We start from the raw sequence: 20208 nt of genomic DNA on the forward strand, positions 1-20208 counted from the left end.
AAAAAGAGAACACAGTCGAGTCAGAGCTTGAGGCAGATATTGGTTGAATATCTGGATTAAGTTGCCAGAATTATTTTGGAGGAGGGCTATTTTGGGTAGGCAGTAACCTTTATTCTCAGATATAGATTTCCATGTTGACTTTTAACCTTTAGTCACTGACTGGCAACTGTCCAGTCCTGAAAATGTCCTGCTCCATCCTTCTGCCTAAATTGCAAGTTTGAAAAGTTTAAAGGTGTTATAAATACGGGTTTACAGGAATTGCGACACTGCTCACATTCTTTTCTCCTTCTCTCAGTAGGAAATGGCCGAGTGGGTTTAACGAGGGGTTTCATAGACAAGGCAGAAGGGCATTTAATCACAGGCTTAAAACGTAAAGTTAAGAGAAAAGGCATGTTGACATTACTTCTTCTTCTTTAGGTATGACTTATGAAAAGGAAAGGTATGGTCATCCTTAAATTACAAGAGAGTGTGTGCCCATGAACTAGACATGGGCTTGTGTTTACAAAGATCTTTTTGTACATGTGTCTGAAAGATGTTTGTATGAGTGAGTAAAATGGGTTGAATTTATGTTGCTTGAGCTCCTCCACGCTCCCTGATGCTAAACAAGATGCTGCGGGAATGGAAAATGGAACTTTCTTTCTTTAACTCTGTCATGCCATTGGGCACCATAAGAAGCTGTCAGCTTCAATGCCTCAAATGTATTAAAAGAAGGTATGCCCTTTGAAGGTGGGACGGTGAGCCATTTCCCCTGTGTTTTGTTCTGTGCTCGAATTAGATTATCTCTCAAACATGGTTTGATTGTGTGCTTCCAGGAGATATCGATCCACAAGAGATGGTTCCCAGCAGGAAGAACACTGTTTTCGTGGATGGAGTCATACTGAATGGCCCCACAACAGATGCAAAAGCAGGAGAAAAATTTGTCGAAGAGGCCTGTAGACTAATAATGGAAGAGGTGGTTTTGAAGGCTACAGACATCAATGAGAAGGTAAATATAAAAACCTATAAGGAACGCTAAGAATGCGAAAGATAGGTTTTAACCAAACCTGGCTGGCTAGACGTAAGGGAAATGGGAATCATGCTTTCATTTCCTCTATACCTTTGTTTCAAGGGGATGCCCAGATACCAAAGTTTGTATCTACTCCCCACCCCATCCCCGCCTCCAGAACCCCACCCAGTCTCTGTTTTCCTGGGAGGGTTGACTTTTACTTTGCCACCCAGCATGTGTCAGGAAATTGGCTGAGACCCAGAGTTTAACCAGGTAAGGCTGTGAAGCACAGGATGAAGCTTTCACCCCAGATAACAATATAGGTTATAAACCACCCAATGATCTGCTTTCTACACTCTCCAAAGCACACTCTGCTTTCCATTTTCTTGCGCATATTCTTTATGTTACTAGGGAAAACCAAGCAGAAGGTAGAAAAAGTGTGAAAAGTTTAAAAATTTATCTGAGGGTCTTTACCAGGACCTTGTCTGAGCTCAGACTAGAAATCTTGGGTTGTGAAGTCTGACTTCTGACTGGTACCAATGACTGGTTCTAGGTTTCAAATTCAGACCCAAATTCAGATGCAAATTGATATTGGAATTACCACTAATAACATCTATTCTTAACAGTACTTACTACGTGCCAGGTGATATTCTAAGAACTATTCCATACGCATTTGTGTATTTAATCCATGTGTTTGTGTAGTTAATCATTAAAGACCCCTAAGATGCAGGTGCTATTTATTAACTCCATTTTAGAGACAAGGGAAAAAATGTGGCACAAGAGGTCAAGTACGTTGCCCCAAAGTACATGCTAGCAAGTCTCAGAGCTGATACTAAACTCCAGGCAGGCTGGCTTCAGAGTTTGTGCTTTTTTTCTTTTTTTTGCGGTACTCGGGCCTCTCACTGCTGTGGCCTCTCCCATTGCGGAGCACAGGCTCCGGACGCGCAGGCTCAGCAGCCATGGCTCACGGGCCCAGCCGCTCCGTGGCATGTGGGGTCTTCCCGGACCGGGGCAAGAACCCGTGTCCCCTGCATCAGCAGGCAGACTCTCAACCACTGCGCCACCAGGGAAGCCCAGAGTTTGTGCTTTTAATGATTCCTCCATACGTCTCTTAAAATCTCAAAATTAACCTCTCTCACATTGATCACCTTTCATACTGGAATCAGATTATCAGGAAATGGAGGGAGAGATTTTCATTTCAATTTTATCAGGAGAAATAAATGTCATTTAAAAAAGTAATTTTGAATGTGAAGTGGTATGCTGAATTTTTGGTAACATGCGTTTGGGAAAATAATAGGAAAATAGAAATGACCCATGATCTTGGAATGGTTAAATTCAAGGCAAAGTCACTGGAAGTGTTTCCTGATATGTACTTATAATTGCATATTTTCCTGTCTTCTTTGTACTTGGGGAATATTTTGGACCTGCTTTACTTTGGAGTAAACTACTCCCCCGGAACTTTGTTTATATCGGCCTTTATTCAGTCATTAAATATTAACTGAGTGTTAGCTAAGGGTAAAGCATTACATTTGGGCCTGGGGGATATTAAGAAAAGTAAGAAAAAGGTTCAGCTTTGAACAGAATTTTAATCTCATTGGGAGAACAAGTTTTTGTTGGGATAGAGAACAGGGGATCCCAATAAGAATGTGATAAATGCTGCGTGATTTGGGCAGAGTTTGGGGATTTCACTGAGGAGTGGGCACCTTGAACTTTGATGCAGAGTCTGAAGGTGAAGTAAGGTTTTGATGGACAGAGAGAAGTCAGCACAGGTGTGTTGAAGAAAGCGGGAGGTAAATGATAGAGAGTTGTAATAGGATAAGGTATTTAATACACTAAGAGGACCCTTCATCTAGAAAGAAGGGCTCATACAGGGCCCTAATGGGAGGTAGGATGAGAAGGGTAGGCTTAAGACCCTAAGTTGTCCATTAAGCAACCCCAAGCCCATTGCAGTATAGTAGACATGCATCCATATGAAGCTGGCTTGAAAGTTATGTTGAGGTTGGGAGAGGGAGGTGAGGATTTTATGCTGCTGACTTAGCCTACTTGGTCAGAGATTCAACAAGTCCCCTTTCAAAGGTGACCTGAGGATAGGATGGGTCCCCACACATAGATGATTATTACTAGCACCCTCTTTGATAGACACTTTTTATCAGCCACTTTTTTTGTTTGTTTATTTGTTTGTTTGTTTTTTAATAGGGCTGTAATTTACATTCAGTCAAATGTATTCCTTTTGGTGTGCAGTTCTATGAGTTTTGACAAGTCTTGTAACCATGAACAGAATTAAGATACAGATTAAGGTCCATCACCCCCCTTATTTCCCCGTGCCCCTCCATAGTCAACCGCTCCCCTCACCTCTAGCCCCTGGTAATCACTGATCTGTGGGTTTTTTGTTTTTTGTTTTTGTCCTTGTGGTTTTTGCCTTTTCCGAAGGTAAGGTAGATGGAATCATATCACAAGTAGCCTTTGGAGTCTTGCTATTTTCTCTCAGCAAAATGTGCTGGAGATTCATCCACATTACATGAACCCATAGTCCTTCTTTTTGATGGGCTCAGCCCATTTGATTTACTTCTGCCCATTTTGGTTCTAAGCTGAGAGTTTGATTTCATACCTCTCGCATGACTTGGTATTTCCTCTTGCTTTCCCCAGCCTCCCACATGCTGGTCTTTATTCCCTGGAGGCCCCCCTGTCTCTCTCCTCCCCTCCACAGCGAAACTTTTTAAAGATTGTCAACACTGCCCCCCTCCCTCTACTTCCTCACCTCCTACATCCTCACTTCACACAATCTGGCCTCCACTCCCACCTCCCTTAGTCAAATGCTCTTGCCAAGGACACCTCCTTGTCGATAAATCACAGGAGCACTTCTCAGGCTTTGTCTAAGTCGGCTTCTCAGCAGGATTTGACAGTGATGACCGTCTCCTCCTTCAAGCATCCTTCTTCCTTTGTTTAGTAGCACAAAACTCTCCTGGGAGTCTCCCTGCCTCCCTGGCTTGTCCTCCAACTCACAACTGAGCTCCTCTCCCTTTGACCATTTCTCATGCGTTGGCGCCGCCCAGGTGAGACCCTGCGCCTTCCCCTCTTCCTGTAGGTTCCCTCTGAGCTGTGTCACCTGTGTCATATTATAATGGATGCCTGGAACTCTGTTCCTGATCTTTTACAAGAGCTTCAGTCCAACTGCTACACCCCTTTTGGGTGTCCTGAAGGTGCCTTGGACTAAATGTGCCCCCAAATCATCATCCCCACCCCACCCCATCCACCATCAACCCGTGTGCAAGCTGGAAACCTCAGGATGGCCTTTGGCTCATTGCTCTCCCTCATCCTTGATGTGCTACAGCTTTCTCAGTTCTGTTGATGGTGCATTTTCAAAATCTCCAGATATGCTTCATTCCCAAAGCAGCTAGCCTCATCCAGACTACTACCTTCTCTTGCCTGGTTTATTAGAGTAACCTCTTATTTCCAATTTTATTTGGAATCTCCATATAGCAACCAAAGCTATTGTCTAAAACACAAATATGATCATATAATCCTCCTGTCCAAAACATAACAGTTTTTCTAGAGCCATGTTCAAACTCTGTAACATGCCACACAAAGCCTGTCACAATCTGAGCCTTGTTTATCTCTTCATTCATTCATTCATTCAACACATCTTTGTTGATAACCTCTTGTTATGGCAGGCCATGTTAGTTACTTGGGATCGGTGAGCAAAGTGACTGATATGTCTGCTCTCATGGAGATTGTGTAGGATATCATAAATGAATTACGCAGCACACTGGAAGGTGTCAGGTGCTATGGAAGAAGGAAAAGAAGAAACAGTTGGGGGGAATTGCTAGAGCTGGGGTAATGTGCAGCCTGGGATTTTAAATAAGGACTCAGGATTGCTGTCATTGAGAAAGTGACATTTGAGAAGGGTTTTGGATGAAGTGAGGAAGTTAGTGATGAGGATATTTGGAGGGGGGGTCATTCCAGGCTGAGGGCAAAGACCCAAAGGTGGGAATGTGCCTGGTCTTTTAAGAAACAGAAAGGAGGCCAGGTTGTGGGAGCGGAGTCAGCTGGGAGGAAAGCAGTGCCACCAGGAAAGGAGGTTGTACAGGATCGTTTTAGGTCATTATAAGGACGTAGGCTTTTACTTTGAAAGAATGAGGAGCCATCAGAGGTGTTTGAGCAGAGGGGAGACCGTGGCTCATATACAAGAGGAGCATTCTGGATTCTGGCTGCCTGGTTGAGAGTAGATTGTATGGGGCCAGGGGACAAGCAGAGAGACAAGTTAGGAGTTATGCCGGGAGCCAAACTTCACTTCTCCCTCCCTCCCCCAGGCTCTGTGTTCAAGCCACACCAACGGACTTCACTCTTCAGAAGGGCTGTGAGTGCCCTTATATCTCAGCTTTGCCTGTGCTGTTCCTCCCACCTAGAGGGCCCCTTGCATGACCCCATCCCTTAATCTTTGCTTGGTTCATCCCACTCTTATGTCACAACTTAGATGTCAGTTCCTCCAGGACATCTTCCCAAATGTAGGATGGGGTCCCTCCTTTGTTCCAACAACATCTGCTTTACCATCATAGCTCTGGTCACAGGGAACTATGGCTGCAGGTTAAATCTCTCTCTCTCTCACTTGTCTGGAAGCTTCACAAGGGTAGGGGCCACGCTTCTGACATCCTCTCCACACCTGGCTCTAGCAGGTGCCCAGTTAACTGTGCCATTGCCGAATCTCTAGGTCTGTGAGTGGCGGCCCCCTGAACAGCTGAAACAGCTCCTCGACTTGGAGCTGAGGGACACAGGAGAGCCACACCACCGGCTGTTGGAACTCTGCCAGGACGTCATACGCTACAGCGTCAAGACCAGTAAGAACTTCACTGACTCCCTTGATCCGTGCCTCTAACACGTTCTTCCATTTTCTTAAGCCTGTATTTACCTCACAGTAAAGGCGACTAGGGCACTGTTTATGGGATGAGAAACCTGGATCAAAAATAGTGGTTCTGATGTTTTGACAATGGTCCATCTAATCCGTAAAATGGATTTGTCAAGGCCAAAGGTAGGTTGATAGAAAAACTGATGGTTAGTGGTCATATGTAAATATTATCTCCTCTTCAGCAATCCTCATCCTCCTGATAAGTAGCAGTATCATGACTGCTACTTATCATTTCTTTTGTTGGTCCAAACTGATAAACAGTATTTTGATTTTAGAAGTTGTTAAGGGATTTTAAATCTTGATCACCCAGAATATGGCCCCCCAAAATGTTCAAGAGGGTGTCTTTACTATAAACAGGGATAGATTTATTTGTAAAGTACTCTTGGCAGTTGGCAAGTACCAAATTATTTGATAAAATCTAGCAGGATCAAAAGATAAAAACCTTTCGGAAGGTATAAGAAAATGAATGCATGGGGAGTTTTTGCTCTGATAGTTTCACAATAATGCTTAACCACTGTGATCTTTTGTAAATGCAGTAACATGATATTTGTCTTGTGCTTAAGTCCTATTCCAATTGACTGTTAATATCCTGTATACCCAGTGAATAAGTGTCAGAAGTAGAAGAATAACTTTCCAAAATATGCATTTCTCAGTGTGATATAAAGGTAATCTAGTGCTTAAGACCATACAGACATTATGCCTTGTGAGTTCTGACACCGAACTAAATTTAGTGGAAAGAACATAATAAAATCCTGGCTAAAAATAATTGGTTTATATTCCCTTGGGAAAGTCTGGTGTATATATCAAAAAACCAGTTAGCATTTCAAAAGCAGAGATACATATCTCATTATTACAGTGCATGTCGGAAGTGTAGAATGACATTTAATGCAGTAGATTTTTCAGTGTACTGGATACTTTCCATAAAGTTACCATGGAAATCAATCATAAATTAACGCGGAACTAAAAAAAAATCTTATTAAAATTACTTGTAGCGATGTCTGGTTTTCTTTGCCAGAATAGAGGAAGTTTGCCACGTTTTATACGAAAAGACATTTTCTTCTGAGACTTTTGTTTTTCATTGAACTGGTTTCAAGAGAAAAAAACCCCAAAACTAAATGTGGTGAGTTGCAATGAGAGGTCACTAACTAAAATGATTCCCAAATACCCAAATTTAGAAATAGGCCTCCTGCCTCTTTATTCTTTGTCACACTGGGCTTCCTATGATTGAGAATGTCAAGCCAGCCGTTAGCCGGGGGTTTGGTGTGAATATTCACACTGTGTAAAGCCAAGAACCTTTATGAGACCTTTTATAGGAGGGAAAAAAATAGAAAGTTGGAACTGAAGTTTTTCGAGCCTTAAAGGCAACTGCCTTTGAAGTGCATTGAATCAGAAAGTTTATGTAAGCTGCATGATGAGTCACGTCGTACTCCATCAACACGATGCCAGTTGCACTATAAAAAATGGCCCAATCTGAAAAATTAAAAGGCCACTCACTGCCAGGAGCCTGAAGTGAACCCTGTTGGTGAGTGAAATGTGTTTAAATTAGGGAAATTAACATCGATATTTTTAGAAGGTAAAGGTAGCAGCAGGCTTTGATATGTGGACAAACTGCTCAAATAATCCATCTCTCAAGGTTCTGGTTTGGGTCTGGGTTGTATTTAAAAAGAAACAGGTAAAGCAAAGCCCTCAAAAGAGTACTCAAGTTCTGCTTAGAAACATATTGTTCAGTAGACAGGGCTATGAAATGGGTCTTCAACATTTGTTTCCCTTGTACATGACAATATTTTAAATGCTTTTTTTTAATTGAGGTATAATTTACATTCAGGAAAGTGGAAAACCTCAGGTGCTCAGCTCAGTGAATTTGTACATATCTGCGTGTAAGTGACCATCACCCAGAGCAAGATATACACCATTCCTGGGACTCCAGAGGCTCCCTCAAGCCCCTTCCTAATCAATATCTCCTTGCCAAAGGTACCCAGGATTCTAATCTCTGTCTCCACAGATCAGCTTTGCCCCATATTGAACGTCATATAAGTGGAATCATGCATTGTATACTCCTTGTATCCAGCTGCTTACATTGTCTGAAGGAGTCACTTATGTTATTCTGTCGATAGTTCTCTTTCTTTTTTACTGCTGTGTAGATTAATATTCTGTTTCAATTTACAGACCATCCAAGATTTTTCAACCAGTTATATGCTGGACTTGATTATTACTCTTTGGTGGCCAGATTTATGACAGAAGCATTAAACCCAAGTGTGTGAGTACCTTTAAATGGAATTTTACAAGGAATATGGATTAGAGATTTTGTTAAGTAGGTGAAATTTTATTTCATGAACTTCTATTTAATGGTTTCATTTGTGCAGTGTCATCATAAATAATGGAATAGTCTTATGACACTTTGCAGTATTCAAAGAACAGTTTGATCGATAGTGGTACTGTGAGATGCGTAAGGCAGGAATTATCTCCACTTAACAGATGAGAAAATTGATTAGGAACTCATTCCTGCATGAAAAGCCATGTCTGTGCTAAGGTGCTGGAGAGATACTTTGTGTAAAAACAAACCTCCGCTTTGCCTCCATGAAGCAAATAATCTAGTGATATAAGAGATGCATGCAAATTAATCAAAATGGGACTTCCCTGGTGGCACAGTGATTGAGAGTCCGCCTGCCAATGCAGGGGACACGGGTTCGTGCCCCGGTCCGGGAAGATCCCACATGCCGCGGAGCGGCTGGACCCGTGAGCCATGGCCGCTGAGCCTGCGCGTCTGGAACCTGTGCTCCGCAAGGGGAGAGGCCACAGCAGTGAGAGGCCCGCATACCGCAAAAAAAAAAAAAAAAAAAAAATTAATCAAAATGATCTACACAAATTAATGTATTATTTTCAAATGAAGGAGAGGTGCATGATGCTATAAATATAAATGGGACAAGTTTTCCTTATTGGGCACTGAGGGAAGTCTTCTCTGAGGAAGTGACGGCTAAGTGCTGAAGAAAGAATGAAAGTTAACTAGGTGAAAAGAGGAGGGATGGGTTCCAGAGGGAACAGCATGTTCAAAGACTCTATGACAAGAGACAGCATGGCATGTGCTATGAACCGAAAAGTCAGGGTGGGTGTAGCTGAGAAAGTTATGGGGGGTGTCATGGAGGACAAGATTGGAGCCAGACGTGCAGGGCCCAGTGGGCCACATTTATGAGTTATTCTAAGTACAATGAAAAGCCATTGAAGGTTTCCACATCACTAGGTGACATTTGCTTAGTAAAAAGATCACTGGAAATATGGAGAATGGATTGGAGGAGACCCATTAGGATGGCATTACCTTGGTCAGGTAAGAGATGATAGTTGCTTGGATTTAGACAGAAGTGGTAGGAATAGAGAGGGAAAAATGTCTTTGGAAGATAAAACAGAAAGAACTGGATAATATACTGGATCTTGGAAATGGGAACAAGAGGGAGGTTTATAAGATGATGCCTGGGTTTCTGGCTTTAATAGCTGGGTTGTTGGTCATGTCACTCACTGAGATAAGAAGCACCGGAAGAGGGACCAATTTTCAAGTATATGGTTGAAAAGGCAAGAGCAGTAATTCAGTTTTCAATTGTGAACATTTGCATTTGCAGTAACTTTGAAATATTTAAGAGTATACTCTTGGTGAGTTGAGATATATATGGGCCTGAAATTCTGATATTTATATGGAAGTTATAAATTTAGGTGTTACTGGCAAATGATGGTAATTTCAGTAGCGGGCATGGATGAGATTCCTAAAGTCAGGGATTCTCAACTCCTTCTGCTGTTTAGAATCAACCTAGGAACTTGGTTAATATTAAGACCTGGGTCCCAGCCCAGACCAATTAAATCTGAATTTCTGTCTATGTGTCCCAGGCACTGATATATTTTCATAGCCCAGCAAGTGATTTTAATGAGCAGGATGGAGATATTTTAAATAAAAACAAACCAGGAGATGGAGAAGCACTTTCTGCAGGACAGCATAGAGTGAGGAGAGAAGACGACTCGGGCCTGGGCCTTGAGGGCATCTGATAGTTCATGGTTGGGAGGAGGAGAATAAGCCTACAGTGGAGAGACAAGAAGGAGAAAATCCACTGGGAAGACCTGGGAGCCATGGAGGAGAGTGTGTCCAGAGTCATATATTGTTGAGCAGAGTGTTTAACTAAGACAAAGACTAAAAATGTCCCTTGGATTAACAACATGGATGTCATTGGTGACTTCAGTTACAGAATTTTTCGTGGAATAATTCAAGACAATACCAGATACCAGGTTACAATGGGTAGAAGAGTTAAGTGGTAGAAAAGATACTGAAATTACACAATTCTGTGAACCTCTTTTTTTTTTTGCGGTACGCGGGCCTCTCACTGTTGTGGCCTCTCCCGTTGCGGAGCACAGGTTCCGGACGCGCAGGCTCAGTGGCCATGGCTCACGGGCCCAGCCGCTCTGCGGCGTGTGGGATCTTCCCGGACTGGGGCATGAACCCGTGTCCCCTACATTGGCAGGCGGACTCTCAACTACTGCGCCACCAGGGAAGCCCATGAACCTCTCCTTTTAAGTCCTGGGATCTTTCTAACTCCTCATCTGGGTTCTTTTACTGAAATATTTAGAGGCTTTTGAAGTATTAAATTGCTGCTAAGCTGAGGAGTCCACTCAAAATCTCACGAAGCCACGAGCGCATTCTGTATTGTCCTCTCCTCCACCTCCAGGCCAATTTCTAGGTTTACAGTTGAGCTAGTTTTCAAAGACAAGTTTAATAGTATTTTCTTCTTACTAAAAAGTGAATGATTATTTCACTTTTATTTGTAGGTACACGTACATATATATACTTTTTTTTCACACTTTTGATATGTGTAAAGTGGTTTCCTAGCATGGTTGAAAATAGAAGCTAAATTGTTTGAAAAATGATGTAACTTTAGAGTGCTTGGCAGGTAGGGAGGTGATAACACAGTAGGTGTTCTCTTTTCCTTTTTTTTTTTTTTGCCTCTTTACTAAAGTTTTTTTCCTTCTGATGTTAACATAATTGCATTAAATTCCGTGACTATGAATTTAAATGTGTCTGCTTAGCTTACATATTTAGAGTACATATTTATTCAGATTCAATTTAAGGTAATCACCTAATTGTTCAAGAAGGAGATTATACATATTAGTCACCCTCCAGTTATCTGGAGAAAGAAAGAAACGTTATAAAATTACATGGTAACTGTTTCAGGCTGGATTCCTGGGCAGCTGCCCTAGATGGAGCTTAGTGAATAGGATGTTTATTAAGGGAAACCCTTGGGGTCAACAGGGTTTGAGGGAGGGGAAGGGAGGGGAAGGAAGCAGGAGTGGGCAGAGATAGGAGTCAAGCCACTGTGTAGGCTCTAAGACCACCTCGGCTGACCCCACAGACGTCTCTGGAGCTACCCTGGCCCTTCAGTGTGGTCTGGAGCTGGGCCCCCAAGGCCAGGCCCAGTTGTCCCTCCAACTGGACCAGTCATCAGGTGTGAACCACCACAGGACATTCCTAAAGGGGCTAACTTAGCAATGCTCTCTAATGACAGCATTCCAGCCCAGAGCCTCAAACCTTCATGACAGGGATCCAGGTAGCACTGTGTAGTAAAATCATTGCATCATAAGAGATGTCCACAGTGCTCTTGCCATTTGTACAAACCCAGGAGTGTGGTGGAGGAATCCCAAGTTCTAGAGCTGACTGCTAGGGTATTCATGGTAGTAACCTAATAAACCTGGCTACCATGACAATGGTTTTTCTTTAACCAGCAACCAAAGAGCTAAACGGCCGCTGTTCATGACTAATACAAAGAATCCAGGTGCACTGCTTTGATCCTCCCAATGACATTGAAGGTTTGCTCTAAATTAAGACTGCAAAGTAGCTAGTATCCTTAAAGCCACCAGCTACTGACATTTATCTAACCATGACCAGCGCTGTCATAGACTGTGTATTCTCTGTTTCCGATGGATTCATTTCCAAAGACTCTACCCACACTTCAGCAGCCACTTGGTTTAATAAAACTCTGTGTGCATTTCTTGGGACTCCAAAGGGATGGTTTGACTCTAGTCATAGAAGTGAAGTGTTTTTTATATCTATCTAGTTATACGTATGAGGTGTCCCCAGTGTTTCTGTTAGTGGAAGAAGCGGTTCTGAAGAAAATGATTGAATTTATTGGCTGGAAAGAAGGGGATGGAATATTTAACCCAGGTAAGTACAATTAGTTATTGCCTCCATTAAAGCATCTACAATTTTATTCATGCCTTATTTGAGGAACAACTCCCCACAGACTTCCACATTACAAAAACTTGGATATTAATCATGCCACTTGGGGAGAATCGAGCTTGTGCCTTTCTCCAGAGTGACGATATTTTGCATAAATGCTACAGAAGTGACATACATGCTAACAAATGAGATGTCTACAGTTTTGGATTTATATCCAACACAAATGAATTTATCTGTTGCTGGAAGTTAGGAAGGGCTATCATACCTTTTTCAAGTTTATCAATTAATTTTACTTGAGAAGTTTCCTGAATCATATTTGATTTCTCCTACAGTCCTTCTTTGGAACCAGGGAGGAGCATGTATTGTCATTTTATTGATTAGAGACAGACAGAAAGAATATTATTAACTATGGAGACTTGGGTACTCGCCCTAAGTCCAGAGATGGAAACTCTTAGTTTAGAAAAGCTCTGGAATGAGAGAATAGACCAAAACTTCTGGAACTGGAGATGAGGAAGTGTGTAAGAGTAATGGGATTGGGGGGGGGTGCTCCCTTGATTTTGACAGTAATTTGTCATTAGGCTGGTGCACCCACAGCGATCCATGCCTCCTACCGTAGCCAGCACTTGGGGAACAAGGATGTCACGCTATACATATTTCTGGTTTTGTTTTTGCAGGTGGTTCAGTGTCCAATATGTATGCCATGAATTTAGCCAGATACAAGTACTGTCCTGATATTAAAGAAAAGGGGCTGTCTGGCTTGCCAAGATTAATCTTTTTCACATCAGCAGAGGTAAAAAACAAATTATTTTTGATATGAGATATAGATTTTCTGAGAATGAATACATCATGAAGAGGGCTTTTTTGTTTGGGTGCTCCCGATGTGCTCTTATCCCATCCATGTGTGAGTCACGTGCCTACGTACAACATTGTATTCATTCCAAAAGAAATTCTGATCGGTTTGATATTGTAAGCCCTGGCCACCCAATTTTGTACATCACCTTTATTTAAAATTTATAGCCTGTAACATTTTCTTAGAGAAAAGAGAACACTTAATTTGAAAGCGCCACCTCTTTCTTTGAATCTCTGAGTGTCTTATTTTTGAGAACTTAGATGATTGCTACTGATATCAGGTATGTCTTCTACTCCCATTTCCTTGTGAAACTGATTGCTTTGAATGGCTAACACAAGGGCTCTTCAAGAGGAAAGGGAGATATTCAGTAACAATGAACATCACGTGCACGCACGCGTGCACACACACGCACAGTTGGATGTTGCCACGATCCCCTATCTCACTGTGCTCCCCACTGAAGTAGGAGGTCCAATTGTGGATGAGCGCATTGGCTTTCAACTAGGCTGCCTGGATTCAATTCCTGTCTCCACTACTTACTATCTGAGTGACCTTGGGTAAGTTGACTAATTCCTCTGTGCCTCAGTTTCCTAATTTATAAAAATGAGTGTATCAGTTAGCTCTCATATCTAACAAATTACTCCAAAACCCAGTGGCATAGAACTATAGCCAGATATTATTGCCCTTGAGTTTGGAGAGAGCTGGGCAGTGCTGCTGTTCTTGGCTGGGCTTGGCTGGCGAGTGGCTGATCTGGGAGTGGCTGGGCTGGGATGACCCCAGTGACGCTCCACTTGTCTCTCATCCGCCAGCAGGCTAGTCCAGATGTGTTGTCATGACAGTGCTGCAGGTAAAAAACAGCATGGAAAAAAAAAAAAAAAAAAAAACAGCATGGACACACACTGGGCCTCCTGAGTCCTGGGCTCGGAACTGGCACATTGTCATTTCTCCTCATTTTCTTGGTAAAATAAGTTGTATATAGGAACCTAGATCCAAGAAATGGGAAAATAGACTTCACGTCTTAAGGGGACTCTGCAAAGCCACCAGGAAAAGGGATTGGATGCAGGGAGCAGTGAACAGTCTGGGGCCATTAAAGCAGCCCAGTGGCGACATGAGCTTAGTAGGCACTGATTGATTAGTGGGTTATTGCAAAGGTTGAATGAGTTAGAGCATGTAAAGTAGCATCTGGCACATGCTAGATAGACAAAAACGTTAGCTATTAGTAGTAATAGGAGGAGGAGAATGACCCAGCAATAATAATGCAGAGCACAGCTCATATGCAGTCTTACTTAGAAGGGATGCTTTTTTTGTTTTTATTTTTGTGATTCCAGTGGGGGCCTCTGGGGGTCCATCCCACCACTGCTTCTTCCCCATGTCCCCTCCTGTACCTTCTGCAATAATCCTAGGTCTCCTGTCAAACACGTGAGGTGGGCAAACTCTGAAAAGTCTCTGTTAATTCCAGCTGGACTTTCCTGTATCTGTTACTTTCTTTCAAGAGCAAGTTACTTTATTATGGCAAAAGTATAAATGATGCAGGAACCTGACCACCCCCGCGTGTTCCCCCTGCCCTGCCTGAGTTCTGGTTAGTTCAGCGCTAAGGGCAAAGTGGGCATTGAGTTGGGGGCAGCTGGGAGGAGTCATCTAGTCTGAGATTCTGACCTCAGCTCCCCAGGCCCTTCCTCATGAGATGTTCATTCTGTAGCAAGAGAAGAATGTTTGGGAATATGGACATCTGTGGAAAATGCTTGGTTATTTGGAATGATTATGGAGTAGAATTTCCCTGCCCTGGGAAACTTTGGTTCCAACCGTCGGGTTCCAATCCTTGGTATTTCAGTTGGAGGAACCCTAGTGTATCAGAAATGCAGAGCCCCTCTGCATTAGAATTGCTATTTCCATGCCTTGGAAAGCTGATTAAATAGGGGCCCTCCTATCAGTGCAGTGCTTTTACTTTTGCCTTTTTCGTTCTTCATTTGGTTTAAAATGTACCAGAGTTCTTTTCTGGGATAATTGCTCCAGAAAGAGGGAAGAATTTCTATGGAAGCCTAAAATAAAGATTATGCCTGGGAAAGATCAGTAACAGGTGTAGCTGACAAGTTGGGAATGAAAAGAAATTGAAAAGTTGTGAACCCAGAACTAAGTATTTTTTAAAATCTCTGGTGGAGATATAGGTGCGAAAAGAGGTAAAATATATGCCTTGGCTAACAGACCAGCAGAGGCTGGAGCCAGAAAACCAAGCTAGATGTGTGTCTTAGTTTGCTCAGACTGCTCTAGCAAAATATAGAGTGGGTGGCCTAAACAACAGACGTCTATTTCTCACAGTTCTGGAGGCTGGGATGTCCATGATCAAGGTGCTGGTGTCTGGAGAGAAGCTGCTTCCTGGCGAGTGAACCTCTGTGCTCACATGGCCTTGCCTCCGTCCAGGCTCGTGGTCAAAGTGAGGCCTGCCTTCCTCTTCTTACAAGGGCACTCATCCCATCAGAGTCTCGCCCTGGAGACCATCACATTGGGGGGCAGGGATTAAACACACATGAATTTTGAGGGGACTCAAACATTCAGTCCACAACGAAGTGAAGTCCATAGAAAAATTCCATGACTTTGAACACACTATAGCCTTGAATATATGAATTTTACCCCAGCCACCATACGCTTCTTTGTAGCTCCTTCTTTTCCCTGCTCTGCCAAAGAGACCCAAGTCATAGCATTGGCATTACTTTAATTCATATTTTAGGGACCTCTGTACCACTATTTACAACAAATCAATTCATTACTTAGTGAAAAAAAAAGAATTAAAGAAAGCTGTGTTTCCTAAAAGATCCTAAACCCTATGCTAATCTTTTTGTTATAGCCCCCTTGTTTTTTTTCAGGCGTTGGCCCATGGCCCCCTGGTTATTTTCCCAGATTGCTTTATCAGGTGGCCTTACTTTTCCAGTTTTTATTGCAGCCGCAGATGAACCAGGGTAAGTTACTCCATCTCTGCCTTGCACCATCAAATGCAGAATATGGGCACTCGCCACTAAAGGGGTTTTTGCATACACTTCAGGTGTCCACGGTAATTCAGCTGTTGGTGGAGACCAGGAAGATCACAGCAGAGACCCCTAGACTGTCAGCATATCTAAGGTAGCCTCTCCAGGCCAAGTGGGAACCAAAGAGAAGGGGACTTTTGGAGAAAAGTAATAAAAGGAACAGATTGTGGCCTGATTAGCAGTTAGATATGAATTACTTACGTTTATAGAAATCTTAGGGTTGTCATTCAAATCATTTTGGGAATTAGCATGAAGTAGTGATTATTGTCTGCCACTAAAAAGTGAGGGAGAAAAGAAACCCTTTTCACTCCCAGGCCAGTGATCAGTTGTCATAGTTCCTCACTAACAGGATCGAGGCTGGGATGAGGCAAGTGAGACGTGTAGAGTCCACGTTTCAAGGTCATACCTCCTTAAATTTTGCACCTGAGGTGCCTGACTCCCTCCATCACGGCCCTGCTCTCTAGGTGAGGCTGCCCTGAGTTTGGATGGCATTGCAGGCATTCACGGGCCAGCAGGTGCTTTTCAGGATGTTGTGCAGGGTGTAAGGTAGTCCATCTGGATTCCGACTCTGCCTCTTTAGGAATTGAACCAGCTGCGTGCTCTTGGAAAAGTCCCTGTACATTCCTTTTCTTTATTTCCTAAGGCATAACATTCATAACCCCGCTCTCCCCACCACCTGAAGCTAATTTGAACTTCAAACTAGTCAGCATCATAGGACTTCAAGTGTCCAGAACACAATCCACAGGAGGGGAAAGCAGCGGTTCACTGAGAAACCCAAGGTCACAGATGAAATCCTTGCTGGAACCAGGAAGGAAAACTTCAGTGCAATTCTGTCTTTCCTGTGGACACTGGCCGTCTTACTTTTATAGAAATGAATGCCCACTGAGATTTGTGTGTCTTCTGTGGATGAGTGAAACTCAGGGGGAGATTGGGTCTTAGAAGGACTAACTTCTCTTCTGCCAGTGAAGGGAGTAGGCGCCTCTTGTTTCTAAATGCAGCTGTTACTTCTGAACTCCGGCCTTCTAGGTTTTTTCTTCTCTTGAAACTACTCAGTATGTCTGAAGCATTGCTCTCTCTTTTTTTCCCCCTTCCAGGGCTCTTTTCCTCCTCTGATGCTTTCAGATGTTTAGGCTTCAGTTTTTCAGACTTGTGAAAAGCTGTCTCTATCCATTTGAGATTGACAGTGGACTCTACTTTGCCCTGAGATACCCAAAAATAGCTCCACCGAAGCTATTCTTATTCTGATGACAGGTTTTTTATTCAGCAGATCCATTGGTTGGGGGTATTTTGCTGTTTCTCAGGGCAAAGCAATGTGATTTTCCTTATTGGCAGATGTCAGTGGGGGTAGGCTACTATTTATCATTATGAAACCAATAGCTGTTTGGTGCCAGAGCCCCAATCTCTGGTGAGAAATAATTCACATTAGCTATGTCACCTTAGCTATGGTGGGCTGATGTAGCAAGTAGGGAATTAACTATATTTTCATGTACATTATTACTCTTCACTATGCACATGTTCTTGTAACAACTCGAAATGAATGCATCCTATAGGCATTTTGAACGTGTCCTGTTTGATATTTGGAAATTAATTATTTAGGATGGTTTCATTTTTCCTGATGGTGTTACTTCTGCATTTATTTTTACAGAATTCAGAAAGAGCTCCCCATAAAACTCTCTTGACAAAAGAGGAAAGAAATTACCACATTTGAGGGAAATATATCAAGTTAAGTGTGAAGGCTTGACTACTCTTTTAATGTATTCATACCTACAAATTAAATTACTAAGGTTTTTTGGTACAATAATGTCCTTTAGCACCTTCATTTTTTTCTGGCATGAAAAGGAATTAATTGACCACCTGTCCACAGTAATGTACAAAGAGCGACATCTCCAATGTTTGAATGCTAATTATTTGATAGGATTTACGTAGGGCAAAAAGACCCAACACTCCAAAGTCTATACTACTATTTGCCGATAAGAAATAGACAAGACCTAATTCCAAAGCCAGCTCTTAGCCTCATTCATGCCAGGGCTGCATCAGTAGTGTGTCTATAAATTATTATTACTTTTGTTGTTATGATTTAGCCACACTCCCGTGTGTCTAATTTCAGTCTTATATTCACTATTAAACAAGATTGGTCAAGTGTCTGATCAGCATTTATAACCCATTGTTTGCTCTTGAAAACAGATCCTCCTGTGGTCTGTGACTACAATTTTTGAGACAGTCTTGCTCACTCCTTAGAGGGCTTTTGAGTCAGCAGTGGACTAGATTCTGTTTCCATTAATACTGAGTTTTATTAGTAGCATCAAGAGAAACTTTTTCAATGTTACATAAAACAACAGCCTCCAGTGACCAAGTTTTTTCCGTATGCCAGGCTCTGTGCTAGCTCATTACATACATTAACCCATTTAACTCCATGACAAGCAGGTGGAGGAGGCATCCACATGTCCGCTTTATAGATTAGCAAATGGAGGCTTGGAGAGTATGTGTTCTTTGCTCAAGGGTCTGTAGCTGTAACTGGGAAAACTTGGATTAAATCCTGGTTTCTCTGACCCCAACCAAAATCAGTGTTTTCAACCACTATACTAAAGAACTCAGTTAAATGACTTTCTTTTTTTTTTATGGCAATACTATTCCAAAGATTGGGCTTAGCCGTATAATGTACACCCATTTAGATAAATAAACAGTGCTTTTTTCATGCTATGTATTTGTGTCTCTCTCTCCCCCTTGCCTTTTTGAATGTAGTGTCATTACTCTATGAAGAAGGCGGCCTCCTTTCTTGGGATTGGTACTGAGAATGTTTGCTTTGTGGAAACAGATGGAAGGTAATGGGGACAGGATCCAGAAGCCAGGTGGGTGGAGGGGGAAACTGATAACTATTTAAAAAGCAGTACCAAGGTCTGTTCACAGCTGAACATAACAATGTCTCAAACCTGTGTCTCTTAGAGGTAAGATGATACCTGAGGAGCTGGAGAGGCAAGTGTGGCAAGCCAAGAAAGAGGTGAGAGGGGGAAGGAGAGGGAGGGAGAGAAAACGTTTGTGTGTCTGGGCATTGGGGGAGCATGCAGGGCCAGCAGCCAGGCCCACGTCTGTATGTGTGGGAGAGAGAAGAGGGCCCCTTAGAATTAAAGGAGGAAGCTCATTTACAGATGTGCTATTTCCGGGTGCTTGCTCTACACGTTCTGCGGAGTTTCTCAGATGTTCTCATTCCCAGATGGCTGGAGCTTATTAAAACACTGACATCACTGGATTCCGGTTTCTTGCCTAGAATTAGCCTCAAAAGATGAGCCCAGCCTCTCTAGCAGGGTCCCAGCATCCACACTCCTACGTAGCTCTTGACTCTGAGGATGCTACAGGCTAAACCAGTTGTCTCTGGGCTGCATTTAGGATGATTTCTGATTTCTTGATCAAACTGTCCTCCTGGGTTGCTTCCACCCAAAGCCCATCCATAACCATCACCCCTTGTTGGGTGTGGGTCTAGTATTTCAGCTCTGGCAGACTAGCCTCTCTTCCTTAGCTGCCAGGATGTATTAAAGCTTGCACCTCCATTGCTGGGGAAGACAAGGCATGGCCCTGGTCACCTGCTGTACTCCAGCTAAGCCTGGCATCTGCTTTTTGGGTGTGGCATTGTCTTGGTGCCAGCCATCTTGCTTCTTGGACCAAAAGCCTACTGGATTAGGTGCAGCCACTTCACTGCTTCCCTCCCATCTTCCCGCAGCCCCCATGCCAGTGGAGCTTCAGACCGTTCTCCCACCACTTTCCAATAGACCGCAACAACGTGGGGTGTGACTGCTGAAAAATTAAAAGCCCAGCTTTTGAGCTGGGATATAAGTTTATCTCTCCTCAGAGGGCTTCACACTTTAGGAAAGATGGGTTCTTTAATTTTTATTTTTTAAGATTTAGTATTATATTTCTTTTCTTTCACTCTTCATATTTTTAAAAATTTTTCATGAAATTCAACTTGTCTGGAGCATGCTAGATCACTGTATTTGGTGTGAAATTCTGTACTTAAAAGTTCTGCCTTTATTGCACATGTATTGGCTTCTGGTGTGTGTCCTTAGCACGATATTTTTTAAAACATTTCATTGACAAGTGGATTTGATAGTTGTCTGGTGGTACAGGTTATCAGATTTCTTTATCTCGGGTAAAATTCTATATTGCAACCTGTTTATTCTGCTGTGAACTACAGATATCACCTTCTAGTTTTATCTATTTTTTAAAATCTAGTTTTATCTTTTTCTACAGAAG

At 42.6% G+C, this 20208-nt stretch overlaps 1 protein-coding gene across 2 annotated transcripts in view; it reads left to right on the forward strand.

Moving 5' to 3' along the window:
• GADL1 (glutamate decarboxylase like 1) overlaps window positions 1–20208 on the forward strand; it is a 190073-nt gene that overhangs the window by 39698 nt on the left and 130167 nt on the right. For both annotated transcript variants that reach the window (XM_060164089.1, XM_060164090.1), the window contains exons 2-8: window positions 813–985; window positions 5694–5820; window positions 8055–8145; window positions 11975–12081; window positions 12771–12886; window positions 18706–18785; window positions 18907–18961. In XM_060164089.1, coding sequence (XP_060020072.1) covers window positions 813–985; window positions 5694–5820; window positions 8055–8145; window positions 11975–12081; window positions 12771–12886; window positions 18706–18785; window positions 18907–18961 — 749 coding nt within the window. The remainder of the gene's footprint in view (window positions 1–812; window positions 986–5693; window positions 5821–8054; window positions 8146–11974; window positions 12082–12770; window positions 12887–18705; window positions 18786–18906; window positions 18962–20208) is intronic.

This window comes from Lagenorhynchus albirostris, chromosome 10 (genome assembly GCF_949774975.1).
Source record: "Lagenorhynchus albirostris chromosome 10, mLagAlb1.1, whole genome shotgun sequence".
Lineage (NCBI taxonomy): Eukaryota > Metazoa > Chordata > Mammalia > Artiodactyla > Delphinidae > Lagenorhynchus > Lagenorhynchus albirostris.